The sequence below is a fragment of the Aegilops tauschii genome, chromosome 4 (genome assembly GCF_002575655.3).
Source record: "Aegilops tauschii subsp. strangulata cultivar AL8/78 chromosome 4, Aet v6.0, whole genome shotgun sequence".
Classification (NCBI taxonomy): Eukaryota; Viridiplantae; Streptophyta; class Magnoliopsida; order Poales; family Poaceae; genus Aegilops; species Aegilops tauschii.
The window spans coordinates 49,996,332-50,017,416 of record NC_053038.3 but is presented as its reverse complement, the minus strand read 5'-3'; the positions used below and the strand labels follow the sequence as shown (position 1 = coordinate 50,017,416).

General features: G+C 43.5%; 1 protein-coding gene across 2 annotated transcripts; it reads left to right on the top strand.

Annotated features, from left to right (window-relative positions):
* The first annotated feature begins 9,310 nt into the window (after nt 1-9,310).
* LOC109744331 (uncharacterized) lies at nt 9,311-13,043 on the top strand. 2 transcript variants are annotated; one of them, XM_020303439.4, is made up of 11 exons: nt 9,311-9,495; nt 10,174-10,259; nt 10,355-10,416; nt 10,531-10,600; nt 10,678-10,720; nt 11,370-11,450; nt 11,538-11,635; nt 11,725-11,797; nt 11,911-12,131; nt 12,246-12,512; nt 12,611-13,043. In XM_020303439.4, the coding sequence occupies exons 2-11, from the start codon at nt 10,191-10,193 to the stop codon at nt 12,761-12,763; spliced, it is 1,137 nt and encodes a 378-aa protein (XP_020159028.1). In that variant the 5' UTR covers nt 9,311-9,495; nt 10,174-10,190; the 3' UTR covers nt 12,764-13,043. The 2 variants fall into 2 exon arrangements, 1 of the variants encoding a protein (XP_020159028.1); XR_006662171.2 differs by having other exon boundaries at nt 9,321-9,495; nt 11,911-12,052.
* Nucleotides 13,044-21,085: the final 8,042 nt, after the last annotated feature.

Here is a 21,085-nt window from a genome sequence, read left to right as displayed (position 1 = left end):
AAGAATAATAGGACATGAAGGATTGCAATCTATATCAAGAACAATAAAGTCTACGGGCACATAGTTCCTATTTGCAACAATAAGAACATCATTAATTCTTCCCATAGGTTTTTTAATAGTGGAATCCGCAAGGTGTAAATTTAGAGAGCAATCATCAAAAGCACGGAAACCTAGCAAATCGCACAAAGTCTTTGGAATCGTGGAAACACTAGCACCCAAATCACACAAAGCATAGTATTCATGATCTTTAATTTTAATTTTAATAGTAGATTCCCATTCATCATAAAGTTTTCTAGGGATAGAAACTTCCAACTAAAGTTTTTCTTCATAAGATTGCATCAAAGCATCAACGATATGTTTGGTAAAGGCTTCATTTTGACTATAAGCATGAGGAGAATTTAGCACGGATTGCAACAAGGAAATACAATCTATCAAAGAGCAATTATCACAATTAAATTCCTTGAAATCCAAAATAGTGGGTTCATTAATATCTAGAGTTTTGATCTCTTCAATCCCACTTTTATCAATTTTAGCATCAAGATCTAAAAACTCTGAATTTTTGGAACGCCTTCTAGGTAAAGGTGGATCATATTCAGTCCCATCATTATCAAGATTCATATTGCAAAACAAAAATTTAATAGGGGACACATCAATAACCTTTAGATCTTCATCTTTATTTTCAAAGTTTTCCGGCTTAGCGGCCATCTTATTAACTAAGGTGGCCTGCTTATCCAAAATTTCAGCTATTAACTTCTCAAGATGAGCAATTTGGGATCTTAAACCATCAAATTCTTTAGACATATCATCGAGCTCTTTATTCATATAACTCATAAAGCTTTTTTGTTCCTTAAGCTCGTTTCTAAAGAAATTGTTATGTTCAAATTGTAAGACCATGAAACTCCTAACGTTGCTTTCGATCTCTTCTAGCCTTTTAAGGTGAGGATCACCAAATCTTGGTAGAGCCATCGAGACAAACAAGCAATCCAACACACGAGCAAACAAGAGATGGGCAAAAGGAGGCAAACGGAAAAGAGAGGGCGAATAAAACGGCAAGGGTGAAGTGGGGGAGAGGAAAACGAGAGGCAAATGGCAAATAATGTAATGCGGGAGATAAGGGTTTGTGATGGGTACTTGGTATGTTGACTTTTGCGTAGACCTCCCCGGCAACGGTGCCAGAAATCCTTCTTGCTACCTCTTGAGCACTGCGTTGGTTTTCCCTTGAAGAGGAAAGGGTGATGCAGCAAAGTAGCGTAAGTATTTCCCTCAGTTTTTGAGAACCAAGGTATCAATCCAGTAGGAGGCCACGCACGAGTCCCTCGCACCTACACAAACAAATAAATCCTCGCAACCAACGCGATAAGGGGTTGTCAATCCCTACACGGTCACTTACGAGAGTGAGATCTGATAGATATGATAAGATAATATTTTTGGTATTTTTTATGATAAAGATGCAAAGTAAAATAAAAGGTAATAAAAATAACTAAGTGTTGGAAGATTAATATGATGGAAAATAGACCCGGGGGCCATAGGTTTCACTAGTGGCTTCTCTCGAGAGCATAAGTATTTACGATGGGTGAACAAATTACTGTTGAGCAATTGACAGAATTGAGCATAGTTATGAGAATATCTAGGTATGATCATGTATATAGGCATCACGTCCGAGACAAGTAGACCGACTCCTGCCTGCATCTACTACTATTACTCCACACATCGACCGCTATCCAGCATGCATCTAGAGTATTAAGTTCATAAGAATAGAGTAATGCTTTAAGCAAGATGACATGATGTAGAGGGATAAACTCATGCAATATGATATAAACCCCATCTTGTTATCCTTGATGGCAACAATACAATACGTGCCTTGCTGCCCCTACTATCACTGGGAAAGGACACCGCAAGATTGAACCCAAGGTAAGCACTTCTCCCATTGCAAGAAAGATCAATCTAGTAGGCCAAACCAAACTGATAATTCGAAGAGACTTGCAAAGATAACCAATCATACATAAAAGAATTCAGAGAAGATTCAAATATTGTTCATAGATAAACTTGATCATAAATCCACAATTCATCGGTCTCAACAAACACACCGCAAAAGAAGATTACATCGAATAGATCTCCACAAGAGAGGGGGAGAACATTGTATTGAGATCCAAAAAGAGAGAAGAAGCCATCTAGCTAATAACTATGGACCCGAAGGTCTGAGGTAAACTACTCACACATCATCGGAGAGGCTATGGTGTTGATGTAGAAGCCCTCCGTGATCGATGCCCCCTCCGGCGGAGCTCCGGAACAGGCCCCAAGATGGGATCTCACGGGTATAGAAGGTTGCGGCGGTGGAATTAGGTTTTTGGCTCCGTATTTGGTAGTTTGGGGGTACGTATGTATATATAGGAGGAAGGGGTACGTCGATGGAGCAACAGGGGGCCCACGAGGGTGGAGGGCGCGCCCAGGGGGGTAGGCGCGCCCCCCTACCTCGTGCCCTCCTAGTTGATGTATTGACGTAGGGTCCAAGTCCTCTGGATCACGTTCGTTCCGAAAATCACGTTCCCGAAGGTTTCATTCCGTTTGGACTCCGTTTGATATTCTTTTTCTGCGAAACTCTGAAATAGGCAAAAAACAACAATTCTGGGCTGGGCCTCCGGTTAATAGATTAGTCCCAAAAATAATATAAAAGTGTATAATAAAGCCCAATAATGTCCAAAACAGAATATAATATAGCATGGAACAATAAAAAATTATAGATACGTTGGAGATGTATCAATTACTTCCATAAGCTAGCTCTGTCTATTGAGTATACAGAACTATTTCAGTTATTCAATTATGACGCACTCGATAAATCTATCGTCACTTGCTATTGCCTGTAAGTGATTTCTTTCTGCAATTTAAGTCTCAAGCTAGCTGTAGTGCTCTCGTTGATCATTACCTGTAATTATCCTCACTATATTCTTTTCTGTGGTATTATGCAGGATGAAGATGTCCGAAATGAGAAAAGCTGGACGCCATGGCATTGGGTTCATTGACCCAAATACCATTAATGAAGAGACATGGTCATATGAACATTATAAACAAGAAGTAGAGAATAACATGCTAGAGTTCTTGAAGCGCCTCAATACCAATGCAGATATACTACTTCCTTACAACTTTCAGTGAGTCCACACTGTCTTGTACTACAAATTCTGTTTTTGTTACTAGCTAGATACCACTGGATCTTGGTAGACATTAAAGTGCGCATGCAGGTTCCACTGGATCTTGGTAGACATTAATGTTAAAGAAGGAAAAGTTGAAGTACTGGACTCACTGCTTAAAGAACCTAAAGAGTACTCAATCGTGAAGGATATAGTCAACAGGTAATTTCAATCTCATTATATATATATGTCCTAATATCAACTAATTAACAACTCCTTTATTCATTTTCTTTGCCGGCGGGCCGGCACGGCATGGCAAAAGTTCATCGAAGACGTTCCAAGCCCGTTCAGAGATAAACTGTATTGGTATCGACCCACGGTAAGTAATTAAGTAGTACTATAGCTAGCCAGCTAGCTACCATGCAATCTCTTTAATTCTATAGTTTCAATAACATTAATTATCAGGCTTGATTAATTATTATTTGATTGAACTCTATTCTCGTACAGGCCATGAAGCAGGAGCCGGGGAATGATTTATGTGCATACTACGTTTGCGAGAACATTTGCATGATGACGTCCGAAAGGAGCACATCTGATAGACAGATATGGGTATGTTTGCCAGAACACACTATACACAATTTTTACATCATTATTGATATCTAGTCACACAACTCATACATGCATATTGATCTCCTTCTTAACAGTTCAATGAGGTGCGGCAGAAGCTCCTACCAATGGATCGCGTACGAGCAATTGCAGAGGAAATAGCGGGATTTTTGCTCGACCAAGTCATAGATCCTCGAGGAGAATTCCATTACCCGCTACCGCACTAATGCCTCCATGTAGGAGAAATTGTATATACCAAATTGTATATATATACGTACATGCATGCATGTGTATGTGTGAATATGGTGGTGCGAGACATTCGATGATATGTATATATATATGTACAATATGTAGTATCGTAATATACCAGCAAACGGAAAAGAATTAAATGGAAAACACAAAATTAAAGGAAAAATAAAAAATAAAATCAAAACCCCCCAAACATTTAGTATCGGTTGGTGTTACCAACCGGTACTAATGGTCTACCCGCACCCGGGCCTGGCTCGTGCCACGTGGTGGCACTTTAGCGCCGGTTCGTGACGAACCGGTAGTAGGGGGGGCTTTAGTCCCCACTCTTTAGTGCCGGTTGTAGAACCGGCACTAAAGGCCCTTACGAACCGACGCTAAAACCCGGTTCTGCACTAGTGGAGTGAGCCTCCAATGTTCATACTGGCCCACAGGTTTGCTCCACAGACTATAAAGAGCCTCTTAACTCAACCTTAAACCGGTGGCTGCTGCGCATAAAATTTAGGCAGAGATTATCTGAGCAACCCATGTCTCCCATAGATCTGAGAGAATCCTTGTGAGAAAAAACTCAGAACCTAAAACTGCTAAGTGATTGAGCATCATTGTAGAACTTGATCGAAGCCGATCTTAACCTATTACTCTTGCGGATTGTTCATCCACTAGATCCTTAGGAATTTGTACTGAGCGTCCAAGGACTACATGAAAAACAAGTCTACGAAGGTCCTAGAAACCTAGGTTGAGTGATTGCACGCGGTGAGTATTGGGTATAGCTCAAGAAGAATAGAGTGAAAACTTTGTCTTCTGAGTTCCGAGTTCAATCTCACCCCCTTCAACCATAGAGTTGTGTCAGTAACTTAAATTAAGTGAACAAACCATTGTCTTCACCAAGCCCTGCGGAACAAACCATTTTCTCGCACTCAACTTTCGTTATGTTTGTAGTCTGTATTGCGAAGAACTAGCACTCTCTATATTTTGTCTATCTATTGTCATAGCTTTATTGCATGCCTTTCTATTAATGTTTGTCAGGTCTTGATATAGATGCTCTCATATGATGTCCACTATGCGTATCGTCGCCCTTGCTAGCCATGAAGCCCATGTGCGCCCTCAATTAACCGAGCACGTCGACAATGCTCTAAAGTCGAGCCTTCCCCTAATTACATGCTACTTTCTCCGTTTCATAATGTAAGACGTTTTTTACACTACATTATAGGACAGAGAGAGTTATTTAAAATCCAAAAATAGTGAACAATTCACGTGTCACCTTGGTAGCTGCTTAGCTGCATCCGAGCTACCAAAAAAGCCAAGTCAGAGCCCGGCCTACTTTTGTTTGCGTGAGGACAAGTGGAGTAATCACAATAGCTAATTAAACAAGCCTATCGGTAGAGCTCAGATTCCCAATCTAGCAGCTCCTGATTTGTGCATCGTGCAGCTGCCCGCCGTCCCGAATAAAACATGATACGATTCCACTGGCACATGCACATACAGACGGAAAGTTTCTGCACTAGTCCATCCTAATCTATCTATGATGGAAGAAAGTAGATGTCAAAAGACAAACTTCGGCTCTTTCTTTCTCAAAAATCAAGTCTAGAAACGTTTGATAGTGTTGCGAATGACTAGATCATGTAATGTCTGTGCATTGTGTTAGAACAAAAACAAGAAGGCCAGCGGAGGCAGGATGTCAAAAGGAATATTGACTTCAGAAAGTTGCCCAACAGGTGGACGATCAGAAACCATGGCCGAAGTAGGACGTGCATTATGCCATAAGGATGTGATTTCCCATCGATTGATTGGCCCTACACATTTCCATTGGAAAACACTATCATGTGATTCTTGCCGGCCCATCACTCGAAATTGTCATGCTACTCTCACAGCTCTCGCGCATTACGTCCACCGCAACAAAGTTGTACTAAAGTTACTGACCCATAATTGCAGTCTCAGAGGGATACAACACTCAATCGGGTCATGGTTGGCTAGATTCAAACATCTCCTAGAGTTACTGACCCATAATTGCAGAGAGGAGCTTCGTCCTTTCCTGTCTAGTTACATTATAAATTTGGGACATTAATGCTGTAGTTACACTAGCCCACACGGCCGGGGGGTCGATTAAACCCCTTTGTAACAACTATGTAACTGTTCCTTTGTGAGTAATACAAAAGTCAGTGGGAGCCTCTCCCACTGTCGTTCACTTAAAAAAAAACAAAGTTGTACTAAGTGAGCAGCAAGTAATATGGATCGAAGAGAATATAAAAAGAAAGACGGTCGAAACTCCTCATGAAATTTAGAAGAATTTCTCAAGGCAAAGATAAACGCTCGAAGTAACAATTCCATCAAGGTCCATAAGTTTGTCTTGAATTTTAAAGTCAACTTTATCTATTTATTTCCCGCAAAAAAATCAATTAATATCATCATTTATCATGAGCTGACAGTTTTTTATTTATTTTAGAAATACCAAGAAGGACCAAAACACACATCACTATATTTGTGAATGTCAATTGAGGACTAGAGTCACATAGTTTTGAAATTCAGTCTTCTCTGGCATCTCTCAATTTTTCCTGACAAAGAGTTCAAACCTCTATTCTTTGCACCAGTGACACATTGCTAGTTTTAGTACTTCAACTATATTACTAAAAAAATCCACCGTGGCCAGGCAAGATCTCAAACAAGAGGTTTGATCATTTTTTGTGCTAAGTGTTTTCTTTTGCGAAAAGATCCAAATCTATTACTCCCTCCATTTATTTTTATTCCGCGTATTAGGTTTGTCTGAAGTCAAACTTTTTGAAGCTTGACCAAGTTTACACAGAAAATTATTAACATTTTTTTTGCGGGATACAAAATTATTAACATTGACAATACAAAATCAATATCTTTAGACTCATCGTGGAAAATATTTTCATATTATATTTATTTGCCGTTGTACATATTCATGTTTTAAATATAAATTTGGTCAAACTTAAAAGTTTGACTATAGACGAATCAAATACGCGAAGTCAAAAGAAACAAAGGGAGTATAAAAGTTCACCAGAAATACAAAACATCACAAACATAATAAAAATTAAATCAAGGTTCTTGGACCACTGAACAACCATTGTTACCACTAGAACAAGCTGCTGACGTGCCACAGTCGCTGCTCGCTTACTGGAGCTGTCCTAACATTGTCGAGGATGACTGGAAGTTTTTGTGCATGTTCCACTAAGGACCAACGTCTCAGAGCTACAGTTGTTTCTGTTGAACCATTGAATTGATCTGAAGTGCGTGACACCAAAATTCACTATCGTGTAGGTACAACGCGAAATCCTAACGTTGCCATCCAGGGAGACGACATGAATCTACGCCGAAATTCCATCGACATCGTCCCAACAAACGAACTTAGGAGGATCGGAGCCCGGAAGACCAGCTGGAACATGAGGCTTGCCATCCGCCACAACGCCATCCCCACGAGAGAAAAACCCTAACCTAAAGTACTAGCTGGACCGAGGCACCGGGTCTTCTCTTCCCGCCGCCGCAGAAGGGGAAGGAATAGATTGGTTCGCCAACACATGTAGAATTGTAGTTACATATGTGAAATCACCTAATTTGGAGCTTATGATCTAATCTAACCCCTATATCCAAACTCAAATAGTCAACCTTTTTGTTTGAAATCAAGAGCATTATTAGTCAAAACACAGGATTAGAATCCTTCATTACACAAGCAGTAAGGAAGGATGGGATATAATTTATCCGCAAACCACGTCTCCTAGAGGAATTACTATGCTTAGCACAAAGATGCGCTAATTCATTAGCTTCTCTCACTGTAAACAATAGGTGAAATTCCTCAAATAGTCAACCTTTTGACCCTTGTGGGCACGTGTCAACCTTATTAAGCTGCACGGTCAATAAGCATAAGAATCCACCAAAACCAAACCTAACTGAATATATTCTGAGTCTGTACACAATTAATAAGTGTCAAAGATGGTCAGACTGATTATTCCCATGCATATGCAGGACCCTTGTGCTATAAGTACTCGGGCACATATAACAATGCAATGCAACGCAACAACGTATGAAAGAGATCACAACTTAGAAGAGGGGCCTTGTATGAGGGATAGAGCTGATTCGGTAGCCAAGGATGACTTGCCTACACTACATGCATATATGTGTACACTTTGTTATAGCTCTGTTTTTCTTTTCTTTTGTAGGAAAAAAAACAGAGTTATTCGGGGTATATATAGGCATGTCCTCCTTGGCTATTCGGAGTAGCTCATGTCACTCATGCAATGCTTAGTTCGTTCTTCTTCTCAGGCTTGATTTTGCAGGGCTGCATTGACTCCTAGGAATCGGTCAAAGCCATGTTTTCAACTCACGTAGGTTGATTCCAAAAATTGGTAGAATCCATGGTGTCTTGGTATTTTAGGCTTGCTACCTTCTCATGTCTTGTGAACACATTAATTTACCCTGCAACATTTAGTGCCAAATTGATTGCGAAGAGGGCACACATATATTTATCACTAATCTACCTACTTTATCGATATTCGATATATGCAATAAGTGTGCCATGTCACCACGTGTCACAAACTTACTCCCTCCGTCTAGGTGTGTAAGTCATCTTAGGTTGTGCATTGCGACCAAGGCGAATTGAAAACGAGAGAATTTAATGTTTTTTTACTAGTTAATAGCATTATATGCAATGAATTAACCACTGCATGTCATGTTTGCTAGTCTCAAGTCATTGAAAGCATGCACGACCCACATCTCTTATTGGTTGATATGTCACGAAACAAGAAACGAGAAGGGAGTTAATGTACTACTGAGCCGCTTCCCCTGTAGTTGTTAGCTCGTTCTTGACAAATTCAATCGGGTCTTCATAATCTGGAGTAAAAGGATTCGAACCTTTGCATACTTACATCTGCAAAGGACCTGTTACGCGCTGCTTGTGCTAAGTCACCCACTACATTCTCAATGGCAACTGCTCAGGCACCGGGTACAATTGGCATTTAAAAGACCTTCCGTGTAGATGAGTTCTCTTGAGTGAGACTAATCAAGTTACGAAGAGTGTTTTGAGATTATTTGGTTTCGTAAGGTGACTTACACACTTTATTATTTGTTGGTGATAAAGAAGGAGATTTTCTCTCTGAATCAGTCACAGAAACCATCAGGATGCTCTGACCCATTTTGTTGTTGTCAAATTCGTCATTCAAATAAGATTCGAATATGTGTAGCTGCCGGCGTTGGGTCAACCTTTTTATTTGAGCAAACACGATGCGCATGTGCCACTTGGCTGCAGGACAGCAACGGAACCAACGGAATTCTAATTTAGGGTCGCCGTCCAGGACTTTTCCAGCGGACCCTCTGCGGGCGGGACACGTGTCTTCACCCGCTGCGGCTGCAAAGCTGTTCGCTGCAGGCATCGGCATCCTCCTGCCCTCTGTTTTCTCCACTTTCCCCTACCTCCATCGCTCCACCCTAGGCTGCGCGGCCGGCCGGAACCCCCGCGCGCCTCTCTACGCCACCGCTCTTCGGCCCTGCCTTCTCCGCGGCCGAGGTAAGGCAGCCCTCAACCGGAACTGGATCCGTCGTGTTGCTCTGCCGCGCGCGCTCTTGGCTATCTTCGCTGCGCCTCTTGCTGGCGGTGCCCTGGTCGGCAGTCGAGCCGGACGGGAGGGTAGCAGACCGGTCGGAGGCCCGGGATTCGTAGTTTGTCCCGTCTTGCTGCAATGCCGGCGATCGTTGTGCCGCCGTCAATTTTGTTGTCCAGTCGTGCTCTGTGCGGGTTTTGGAATTCTGACCTTTTCGTGGTGGTGTGGGGTTTCCGCTCAGTGGTGACTGGTGAGGTGCGGGAGGGCTTAGGCGACGCCATGAAGCTGTTCGGCGTTATTTCTGTGAGCGCTAGGGATTCTTTTGCTGCACATTCATAGCTCACAAGCCAGTGCCCATGCGTGCGGATGAGCGAGTGGACGTGCTGCCCCTAGAGCTCGCTTAGCAAGTTCGAGCTATTGCTTAATTGTATCACTAGTCAGGACTTCAGAATTTTATGGGAGTTGACTATGGACAAAGTGTGCACTAGTTACTTGGCAAAACTTGTATGGGAGACGCCCTTGTACCCAAGTTTTACCTCATCATGTCATTCCTTTTACCAATGTTTCTTGTTTTTTTACCTCATCATGTCATTCCTTTTACCCAAGTTTTCAGTTCTTTTTACCACATCATGTCATTCTTGTAGATCTTCCATTTGTTCTCATGGACGACAAGAGTGGAAAGGGGAAAGAGAAGGATGGCTCTGCTTCCACTCCACCCAATCGCCGCAAGGTGAGTGTTTTCTCCAGCGTAATCTGATATGCATATAAGGCAAGCTCAGTGTGTTTGCTGCTTACCATTTCTTTTCTTCTACTTTGCGCGTGCAGGCCGGACTTAAATTTTCACCCAAGGTGCCTACTAAGAAAACTCCAAAACGTGTCCCTAAGATGTAATGTTCATTAACCAATGCTCTGTTTATGCATGCTTGTTCAATTCAGTATTTTCTATTTAAAGTAGGCGCAGTGCTTGTGCAATGAAAGTAATTAATGGTGGGATTCTACAGGGAACCAGAAGAGGAGAGCGAACTTGACCCAATTGATAAGGATCTGTTGAGGAAACTTAGAATGCCACAGGTACTTGTATGTCTCAGTCTGATTTCTACGTGCCTGATTTAGGTCGGTGGTGTTTTATTCTCCAGTTTCATATGCAGAGTAAAGGTGCCCTCGAAAGAAGATTCAAGGCTGAGAAAAGTGGTCAGTATTTTGATGTTTTTTGCCTCACAATATCTACTGTATTTCGTGTTCGATCCTGCATTCACTAGCCTATCTTCAGTGGAAAATAACTGTTCAGTTAACTGCAGTTGCTGTCACACAAACTTCCTAAGATTCTAGAATCACAACCTCCTTTGTATCTCTGGGAGCTGCTGAACGATTTGTGATAAATAAGACACCAGTATCTCTGTATTTTTGAACAGTTCATACTGACCATGTTCATATAGAATAGCTATTGGGTAAATGGTAATGTTGAGCAGTCCAATTGCAAGGAGCACAAAGGCATCTAGTTCAAATATGTTATCTATTCAATTTGCATTGCCTAAGCAGACATGTTTGGTCAGGAAAAATCTGGACTCTGGAGTTGTCTCATGAACTCGGCAGTAGCCTAAGATATAATTCGACTGGAGGTTTTGTCCAAACTAATGACATGCAGCATGATGCACTTTAGAGGCTTAGATGATTGTTGCAAGTTAGATAATCAAAATTCTATTTAGAAGTCAGCACTGATTCGTCCATAAAATATGGGTTTATGAATATTTATAACGATCTCAATACCGCTGGTGTAACGGCATTATGTTATTTTCAGTTTATAATTTAGTAATAACATACTGCTCCATTACGACGGCAGATGACTGTGTTCAGGTTGCATTTGGACAAGTGAACTCTTCAACTGCAAGATCCTTCCCCACCCGTAGAAGTTCTTCATCAGGTAGTAGCTTAAGGTTGCCACTCCCATTTGTTCCATATTTACCTTGATCTGAACATTTACAGAACAATGTATCATTTCTTCTGCCAGTTAAACAAGAGCAGGAGGTAAACCTTTTCAGCAAGTATATGATGTCTGGCGTTACGACTTCTGCTGCAAAGTTACCCAAACAGTTCACTGGACCTCAGGTTAGTAAACCCAGACAATAATAACATAAGGGGTGGGGTGGTGGGGGGTTGTTTTGTTAATTACCTGACTTATCTCCTAACTGTTGCAGGACTTTACCCATCCCAGCTACAACTATCCTCCTATTACTCTCCCTCTAAGGAGGCCCCACTCTGCAGATCCAGGTTCTGGTGTTCTTCATTTTTGCAGTTTTTGGCTTTTTGCCGCATCATGCTCATAGTTTGCCTTTCAAAAACACTTTCATTGACATTCTTTTATCTTCGCCTCTTCGGTACAGAAGATTTCGACGAAGATGAGTTCGGAGAGTTTTCTTCCAGCAGAACACAAGATGGTGAATTAACTGCAGCTAAGGAACTTGGACTAATGGTATGTATATCATGTTGCATGATATCATGTCGAGGAACACCGTTCTTGCTCAGGTATTCATATCAATGCAGAAAACCATGCCACATGTTGATGGAGCTGTCTTCTTTTTTGTGGTGGGATGTCGATGGAACTGTCGGTTACTCGTTTTCTTTTGGTTTTGTATCTTATATTGATCGAACTGATTGTACCAGCTGCACAGTATTAGTAGCCTAAAAACTGATGTATATTATATTAATTGTTTGACAGGGCACTGAGGACAAGATGAATACACCACAGTTGCTCTTCTTCCAGTTCCCTGCATCTCTTCCTTTACCGCAGGTTCTATCCGTTGCTGGGGCAGATATGGACACCAGTGACAGTGAGGGTGTTGAAACAGAAGAAACCAATAAGAGGAGGAGACTTGAGTCGGTCAACGGCTGTAAGCTAAAAGATTTACCAGGTGGTCTCATGGGGAAGCTGCTCGTGTACAAGAGTGGTAAAGTGAAGATGCTGCTTGGAGATGCACTCTTTGATGTAGGTGTTTAAAACTTCTGCACTTCTTTATGCTGCATTTTCTGCTTACGTCTAGTCTTTCGATGATGCGGTACTTGAGATGAATATTAAACGTGCAGGTTTCTGCTGGTTTGGACTGCACATTTGCTCAAGAGGCTGTAGCGATCAACACATACAAGAAGCACTGCTGCAGCCTGGGGGAGGTGAACAAGCGTGCGATCGTAACTCCTGATATCGACTACTTGGTAGATTCCATCAAGAGGATCGGTTAGCCTGTGGGGAACTGCAAGTAACTTCTGATATTAGCTCTGAAAGTGACACGAAGTGTGTCACTACTTACTACTGCTGCTCCTGTTTCACACTGAGAACTGTGGAGATGTAAATTTGCATTAGGAGAATCGTGAAAGTTGATATCATGGTGTTGATATGTGGTAACAGCTAGTGGAAATGTTTTGCCGGTCCTTTAATTTTCACGGTACCATGGCTGGTTTGTCTCAATTGCTGAGATTTATCACTTTAGTCAAGAGTTCAACGGTGGTTATCCTACTGTCATTTCTATTGATGCAGCCTGTGTAGAGCTCATTTTGCTTGTTGTTCAGTCATTCCTTTGTTGTTTGTTAGCGCTTTATACAATCAGAGGCCACAGGAACAACAAAACACACATGTTGTTCCCTCATGATTATGCAGTCCTGTTGCAATTCAGGTTTACCACCATTGAGTATCAACATATGTGATCGGACAGTATCGTGCTCACACCGATCAGAGGTTGCCGGAGCCATCAGCAGGTTCACTTTTGGTGGTTTACCAAGCAGTTGGTATGGTTCGTTGCCAAAGTAATGCAAACTGAGCTAGAGGTATACAACTTTAAAACAATCGGGGCTTCGTTTGGTCAAGCAAGGTTAGGTTTGATCATAGATGCTGCACTTGCACATTTAAACATGGTTCATGGCATGATTGTGGAGTTGTAAAACCCCAAGGACAAGCAAGTTCCTGTAAAATGTAGAACTGCCAGAAACGACAACAAAATGTTTCCACGCAATGTAGAAGTGTAGTTATGACGTTGCATGGATGTCGTTGGGACCAATAGCATGAGGTTGAACTTATACGACAATAACTTTGATCCTAACTGGGCATGTGTAAATCCCTACCCACTGGATGCACTGGTGATTGATGAATAGAACAATTGTTGCTACTGTTAACGAAAGAAAGCTATATATGCCTGTCCCAAGCCAGTAAATAAAGGTTTGCCCATCCAAAACCAGTAAATAGGGTTTACGATAGAGTGGAACCCTGGAAAAAGGGTGTTGGATAGGGTCGTTTGTACAGAAGATAGCGCTGACGTACTGCCACTAATTCAGTTCTCTTCTAATATCACATCCATGTTTTTTTGGGAAAAGGAGGATCACCCCCGGCCTATCACATCAGTCATTTGCCTTCTAGTAAGTATAAGCAGCTGGTGAGCGAGTCGCTATCTACCATTTGCAGCTTGTGCTCATATATGTGCTTTCTTGTATGAGCTTAGACACCACGGCGCAAGCCATGTCATTAAATAGGCATGGTAACGGCTGGGCTCATCTCAAATGCGTGATTCATGCTTACAAGATGAGCATAAGCTCTCAAACATACAAAATCATGGGAAAGAAGCCCTTCATGTTAAATTTGGGCAACAGGACGGTTGTTATAGAGTTATGAGTGGTAAAACTCTATTTTGTTGTTGTTTTGTCATTCTATACCGTTTTATTTAGCGCTTTATACAATCATAGGCTCCCGGAAGAGCCAACTAAGGATCACGTGTAAAACATGCACGACGTTCCCTCTTGTGAAGTGTGCTTTGCCTAATGATTATGCAGTCCTATTGCAATGCAGGTTCCCATTTTTGTGAAGTATGCTTTGCCTAGTTCCCACTATGGAGTATCGAAATATGTGATCGGTGGTTCAAGTACTGAGCAGTTAGTATGATTCTTTGCCAACGCAATGCCAGGCTGAATTACAGAATTACAACACATGGTTAGGCTTGATCATTCTTTAACAGAACTGCTGCACTTTGCTAAAAAAAATGGTTCAGGACAAAAGTTGTTGTACATCCAGCAACTACTGACTGGTCGAGAATTTGGTCCTTTATGTAGACGCTTACGGCTGAAGAAAAGCATCCAGCTTTACATGAAGCTTAGTTGTTCCGATTGCGTGGGCGTCATTAATGCGATGAAGGGCATGGGGATCAACTTCAACACAGCATTCCGATCCACATATCATCCTTGGGTGTAAACCCTTAGCTAGGGCGAGTGTTAATTGCTCAGTTCAGTTTCACTCCAGAGATGCTAACTACCTGTCTCATGAACTGGTTCGGAGAGACAGGTTTACTATGACGGGTTGTTGGCTGGATAAGCCACCGGAGTTCATACTAACGCACAACCAATAATTTAGTTATCTTCTAGTATCACATCGGTAGTTTGCTTCTAGTAATTAAGCAGCTAAGAAGGGACTTTTAAGTTGCTATCTACATTTGCAGCTTGTGGTCATATGTTTCATCTTGTATCAGCTCAGACACCATGACGCCAAGCCATGCTATTAAATATGCATGGTAACAGCTGGGCTCATCTCGAATGCATGATGCATGCTTAGGGGATGAGCATAATTAATCTCTAAAATGCGAAAGAAAAGAGAGAAAATTGTTCGTCGTACAAAATCATGGGAAGCAGCTTGAGGGTCTTCATCCATTCGTCGTACATGATCATGCATGGGAAAGTTGAAGAGAAGGGACACGCTTCATGTTAAAATTACGCAACATTATGCGACGCTGAGTTTCCCCGGTGCCCAAAGAGATTCGCCCAAACGTATGTGAGCCTCACAACGCACGGCTAGTGATGCAGCTGTGGAAATCAGTCAATATGGTAGATGATGTCGTGCCTTGCTGCTCGCCAAAGTCACCAGGAGACTCCTTAGGCGTCTGGTTGTGATTTCCCCTGACAAAGTTATGAAGGAAATAGCCCTAGAGGCAATAATAAAGTTGTTATTTATATTTTCTTATATCATAATAAATGTTTATTATTCATGTTAGAATTGTATTAACCGGAAACTTAGTACATGTGTGAATACATAGACAAAACAGAGTGTCCCTAGTATGTCTCTACTTGACTAGCTCGTTAATCAAAGATGGTTATGTTTCCTGACCATAGACATGTGTTGTCATTTGATGAACGGGATCACATCATTAGAGAATGATGTGATGGACAAAACCCATCCGTTAGCTTAGCATTATGATTGTTTAGTTTTATTGCTATTGCTTTCTTCATGACTTATACATGTTCATCTAACTATGAGATTATGCAACTCCCGAATACCGAAGGAAAACTTTTTGTGCTATCAAACGTCACAACGTAACTGGGTGATTATAAAGATGCTCTACAGGTGTCTACGAAGGTGTTTGTTGGGTTGGCATAGATTGAGATTAGGATTTGTCACTCCGTGTATCGGAGAGGTATCTCTGAGCCCTCTCGGTAATGCTCATCACTATAAGCCTTGCAAGCAATGTGACTAATGAGTTAGTTGCGGGATGAAGTATTACGGAACGAGTAAAGAGACTTGCCGGTAACGAGATTGAACTAGGTATGATGATACCGACGATCGAATCTCGGGCAAGTAACATACCGATGACAAAGGGAACAACGTATGTTGTTATGCGGTTTGACCGATAAAAATCTTCGTAGAATATGTAGGAGCCAATATGAGCATCCAGGTTCCGCTATTGGTTATTGACCGGAGATGTGTCTTGATCATGTCTACATAGTTCTCGAACCCGTAGGGTCCGCACGCTTAACGTTCGATGACGATTTGTATTATGAGTTATGTGATTTGATGTACCGAAGTTTGTTCAGAGTCCCGGATGAGATCACGGACATGACGAGGAGTCTCGAAATGGTCGACAGGTAAATATTCATATATTGGAAGGTTGCATTCGGACATCGGAATGGTTCCGAGTGATTCGGGCATTTTTCCGGAGTACCGGGAGGTTACCGGAACCCCCCGGGGGAAGATATGGGCCTTATGGGCCACAGGAGGGAGGCTAACCAGCCCACAAGGGGCTGGTGTGCCCCCCACAAGGGAGGAGGCCGAATTGGACTTGGGAAGGGGGCGCCACCCCCCTTTCCTTCTCCTACTCCCTCTCCTTCCCCTTTTCCCCCTCCGGTAGAAGGAAAAAAGGGTGGGGCCGAATCCTACTAGGACTGGAGTCCTAGTAGGACTCCCCTCTCCCTGGCGCGCCCCTTGTTGGCCGGCCTCCTCCTCCCCTCCTTTATATACAGGGGCAGGGGGCACCCCAAAGGCACAACAGACAATCTCTTAGCCGTGTGCGGTGCCCCCCTCCACAGTTTTACACCTCGGTCATATCGTCGTAGTGCTTAGGCGAAGCCCTGCGCCGGTAACTTCATCATCACCGTCACCACGCCGTTGTGCTGACGAAACTCTCCCTCGGCCTCAACTAGATCAAGAGTTCGAGGGACGACCGAGCTGAACGTGTGCAGATCGCGGAGGTGCCGTGCGTTCGGTACTTGATCGGTTGGATCGCGAAGACGTTCGACTACATCAACCGCGTTACTAAACGCTTCCGCTTTCGGTCTACGAGGGTACGTGGACACACTCTTCCCGCTCGTTGCTATGCTTCTCCTAGATAGATCTTGCGTGATCGTAGGCAATTTTTTTTAAATACTACGTTCCCCAACAAGTTATGGTTGTGAGTTTGGCATACAGACAATGTGAGTTTGGCATGGGTTGTTATCCAATCTGCCAACATTTGGTTTCATGACCACACTCGACAACCAGTGCCAAGAGACAACCATGCCAACTCAGCATATCCACTTGTAGACCTAGATAACACCAATCACCGACCTTACCAAATTCAATTATCTTATAAAACTTCATTGGAAGTTTGCTTCTAAAATGCAACTTGTGTGTGACTCTTGCAACCAGCCAACCATGGCAAGCCACTGTATCATATAAGCATTGTTGTTGGACTCATCTCATGTAAGCGTAACCTCCCTCAAAAAAAGGAAAAAAGAGGGGGCAGTTCATCATACATAATATGAAGAGTTTTAGAGTGTCCGTCAAGAGTTTTAGAGTCTTTGTTGTACAGAACCATGGGAAAACTTCAATGGAAACTTTGTGTTGTCACTAGAGTGCGAAAAGGATGACCTGAGTAACTTCAAAAGAAAGCTCACACAATTCACTAGAATTCTACTTGACCGTAGAGGTGGCAACTGTACTATACAATAAATTTTGAAACTGTAAAGGTGAAATGTACGGTCTGATATGAGAACTACAAGCAAGGTTAGGTTTGATCATCCGTTAGCATAACTGCACTTTATGGAGGACAAGCAAGTTACTGTACAATAACCAACAACATCGATCCAGAATTTGACACAATGTTGCAACCCTGGTAATTTATCGACAGACCTACGAGGAAAAGAAGAATAGACCATCAACCTTAGTTGTTCCGGTTGCATGGAAGTTGTTAATGCGAAGAGGAGCATCGAGGTCAACTTCATGATGGAAGCTCTGATCTGTTAGAGTTATAATATAAGTCATGTACCTCTTTGTATTTATTCCGTTGTATAAGGGGTTTCCTGCATATGTTCCACACCTGTACATGTATATATATCGGCCTATGGCCTCATGGGAATATAAGTTGCTTATTCCTAACATGGTATTAGAGCCCTAGGGTTTTTTTTCGCACGCGCAACTCGTGCTCTTCGATCCAATTTCCGGCGTCGATTGCCGCTGCTCCTCTCTCTGGCCGACTGCTGCTGCTCATCTGTGTATGCACAACCACAACTCTCTTGATCGCTGTTGTGTTCGTCCGCACCCGATTCTCCGCTAGCCGCTGCTGCCCCGATCCATCTGCCTGTCCGGATCGGGTCGCGCCCTCCAGATCGGGTCGCCTTGATCCACTCCCCGCCTGCTGGGTCACCCGCCGCAGCCCAAGACGTGCAGTCTGAGGTGTTCGTCCACTGCTGCCGTTCCTGGCCTCCAGCCCCAGCTCTTTTCTTCGTAAAAAACAAAGGAGCGTACTGCTCCTACCTGGTGCTGCTACGTGCTACTTGCTGCTACGTGTTGTCTCCTCAGTTCCTCTCGATCTGGTGGTTTACGTGCTCCTACGCGGTGCTACTACTGCTCCTTGGTGCTGCGTGGTGCCTCAGCCGCCGATTGTCAGTGCTACTAGGGTTCCGATCGGTTGCCTGCCGCTTCCGGATCCCGTCCCGATTGGAAGCTCTCTCGTCAGATTCTGTTAAAAAAAGTCTGCTGCATCGGGCTATGTTGCTGTCCCTCGCTGTCCGGTGATCTTCGATGGTACTAACTACACCGAGTTCGCTGGCTTCATGCGCATTCACATGCGTGGCATCCGTCTCTGGGGTGTTCTTTCTGGCGAGGTCTGCTGTCCGCCACGTCCGGTTCCTCCGGTGGCCCCTACTCCGCCGACTCCACCGGTTCTTCCTACGGACGCTAATCAGGCCGCCAAGGATGCGGCTAAGCTTGCTGATGAGGCTGCTGATCGTGCTTATGATGAGAGGGTTTTGGCTTATGAGGAGGCTCTTCAGATGTATCATGGTGCTTTGTCTGTTTACACCCAGTGGCTTGATGATGATGCTCGTGCTGCAGCTGTTCTCACTGCTAGTGTTCTGCCTCAGTTTGCTTCTGAGTTTCTGGGTCTTCCTACTGTCTTTCAGATGTGGACCTGTCTTCGTCAGCGCTATGAGCCCTCTGGTGATGCCTTATACCTTTCTGTGGTTCGTCAGGAGCATGCTCTTCAGCAGGGTGACTCTACTGTTGATGACTTCTATGCACAGAGTTCTGCTATCTGGCGTCAGCTTGATTCTCTCCGCAGTGCTGGTTGTCGTACTTGTTGGGGAACGTAGTAATTTCAAAAAAATTCCTACGCACACGCAAGATCATGGTGATGCATAGCAACGAGAGGGGAGAGTGTTGTCCACGTACCCTCGTAGACCGACAGCGGAAGCGTTATCACAACATGGTTGATGTAGTCGTACGTCTTCACGATCAGACCGATCAAGTACCGAACGCACGGCACCTCCGAGTTCTACACACGTTCAGCTCGATGACGTCCCTCGAACTCCGATCCAGCCGAGTGTTGAGGGAGAGTTTCGTCAGCACGACGGCGTGGTGACGATGATGATGTTCCACCGACGCAGGGCTTCGCCTAAGCTCCGCGACGGTATTATCGAGGTGTAATATGGTGGAGGGGGGCACCGCACACGGCTAAGAGATCTCAAGGATCAATTGTTGTGTCTCTGGGGTGCCCCCCGCCCCCGTATATAAAGGAGCAAGGGAGGAGGAGGCCGGCCCTAGGAGGGGGCGCACCAAGTGTGGAGTCCTACTAGGACTCCCTAGTCCTAGTAGGATTCCACCTCCCATATGGAATAGGAAAAGAGGAAGGGAAAAAGAGAAGGAAGGAAGGGGGCGCCCCCCCTTCCCTAGTCCAATTCGGACCAGACCAAGGGGAGGGGTGCGGCCACCCTTGAGGCCCTTTTTCTTCTTTCCCGTATGGCCCAATAAGGCCCAATACGTATTCCCGTAACTCTCCGGTACTCCGAAAAATACCCGAATCACTCGGAACCTTTCCGAAGTCCGAATATAGTCGTCCAATATATCGATCTTTACGTCTCGACCATTTCGAGACTCCTCGTCATATCCCCGATCTCATCCGGGACTCCGAACTACTTCGGTACATCAAAACTCAATAAAACTGTCATCGTAACGTTAAGCGTGCGGACCCTACGGGTTCGAGAACTATGTAGACATGACCGAGACATGTCTCCGGTCAATAACCAATAGCGGGACCTGGATGCCCATATTGGCTCCCACATATTCTACGAAGATCTTTATCGGTCAGACCGCATAACAACATACGTTGTTCCCTTTGTCACCGGTATGTTACTTGCCCGAGATTTGATCGTCGGTATCTCGATACCTAGTTCAATCTCGTTACTGGCAAGTCTCTTTACTCGTTCCGTAACACATCATCCCGCAACTAACTCATTAGTCACAATGCTTGCAAGGCTTATAGTGATGTGCATTACCGAGTGGGCCCAGAGATACCTCTCCGACAATCAGAGTGACAAATCCTAATCTCGAAATACGCCAACCCAACAAGTACCTTTGGAGACACCTGTAGAGCACCTTTATAATCACCCATTTACGTTGTGACGTTTGGTAGCACACAAAGTGTTCCTCCGGTAAACGGGAGTTGCATAATCTCATAGTCATAGGAAGATGTATAAGTCATGAAGAAAGCAATAGCAACATACTAAACGATCGAGTGCTAAGCTAACGGAATGGGTCAAGTCAATCACGTCATTCTCCTAATGAGGTGATCTCGTTAATCAAATGACAACTTATGTCTATGGCTAGGAAACATAACCATCTTTGATTAACGAGCTAGTCAAGTAGAGGCATACTAGTGACACTCTGTTTGTCTATATATTCACACATGTATTATGTTTCCGGTTAATACAATTCTAGCATGAATGATAAACATTTATCATGATACAAGGAAATAAATAATAACTTTGTTATTGCCTCTA

Excerpts from the sequence above, each read along its gene's own strand:
- LOC109744331 (XM_020303439.4), top strand. The coding sequence starts at position 10,191 with ATGGACGACAAGAGTGGAAAGGGGAAAGAGAAGGATGGCTCTGCTTCC. Across the intron at positions 10,417-10,530 it reads CCAAAACGTGTCCCTAAGAT|GGAACCAGAAGAGGAGAGCG; the intron begins GTAATGTTCATT and ends GGGATTCTACAG. Across the intron at positions 12,513-12,610 it reads TTGGAGATGCACTCTTTGAT|GTTTCTGCTGGTTTGGACTG; the intron begins GTAGGTGTTTAA and ends TTAAACGTGCAG.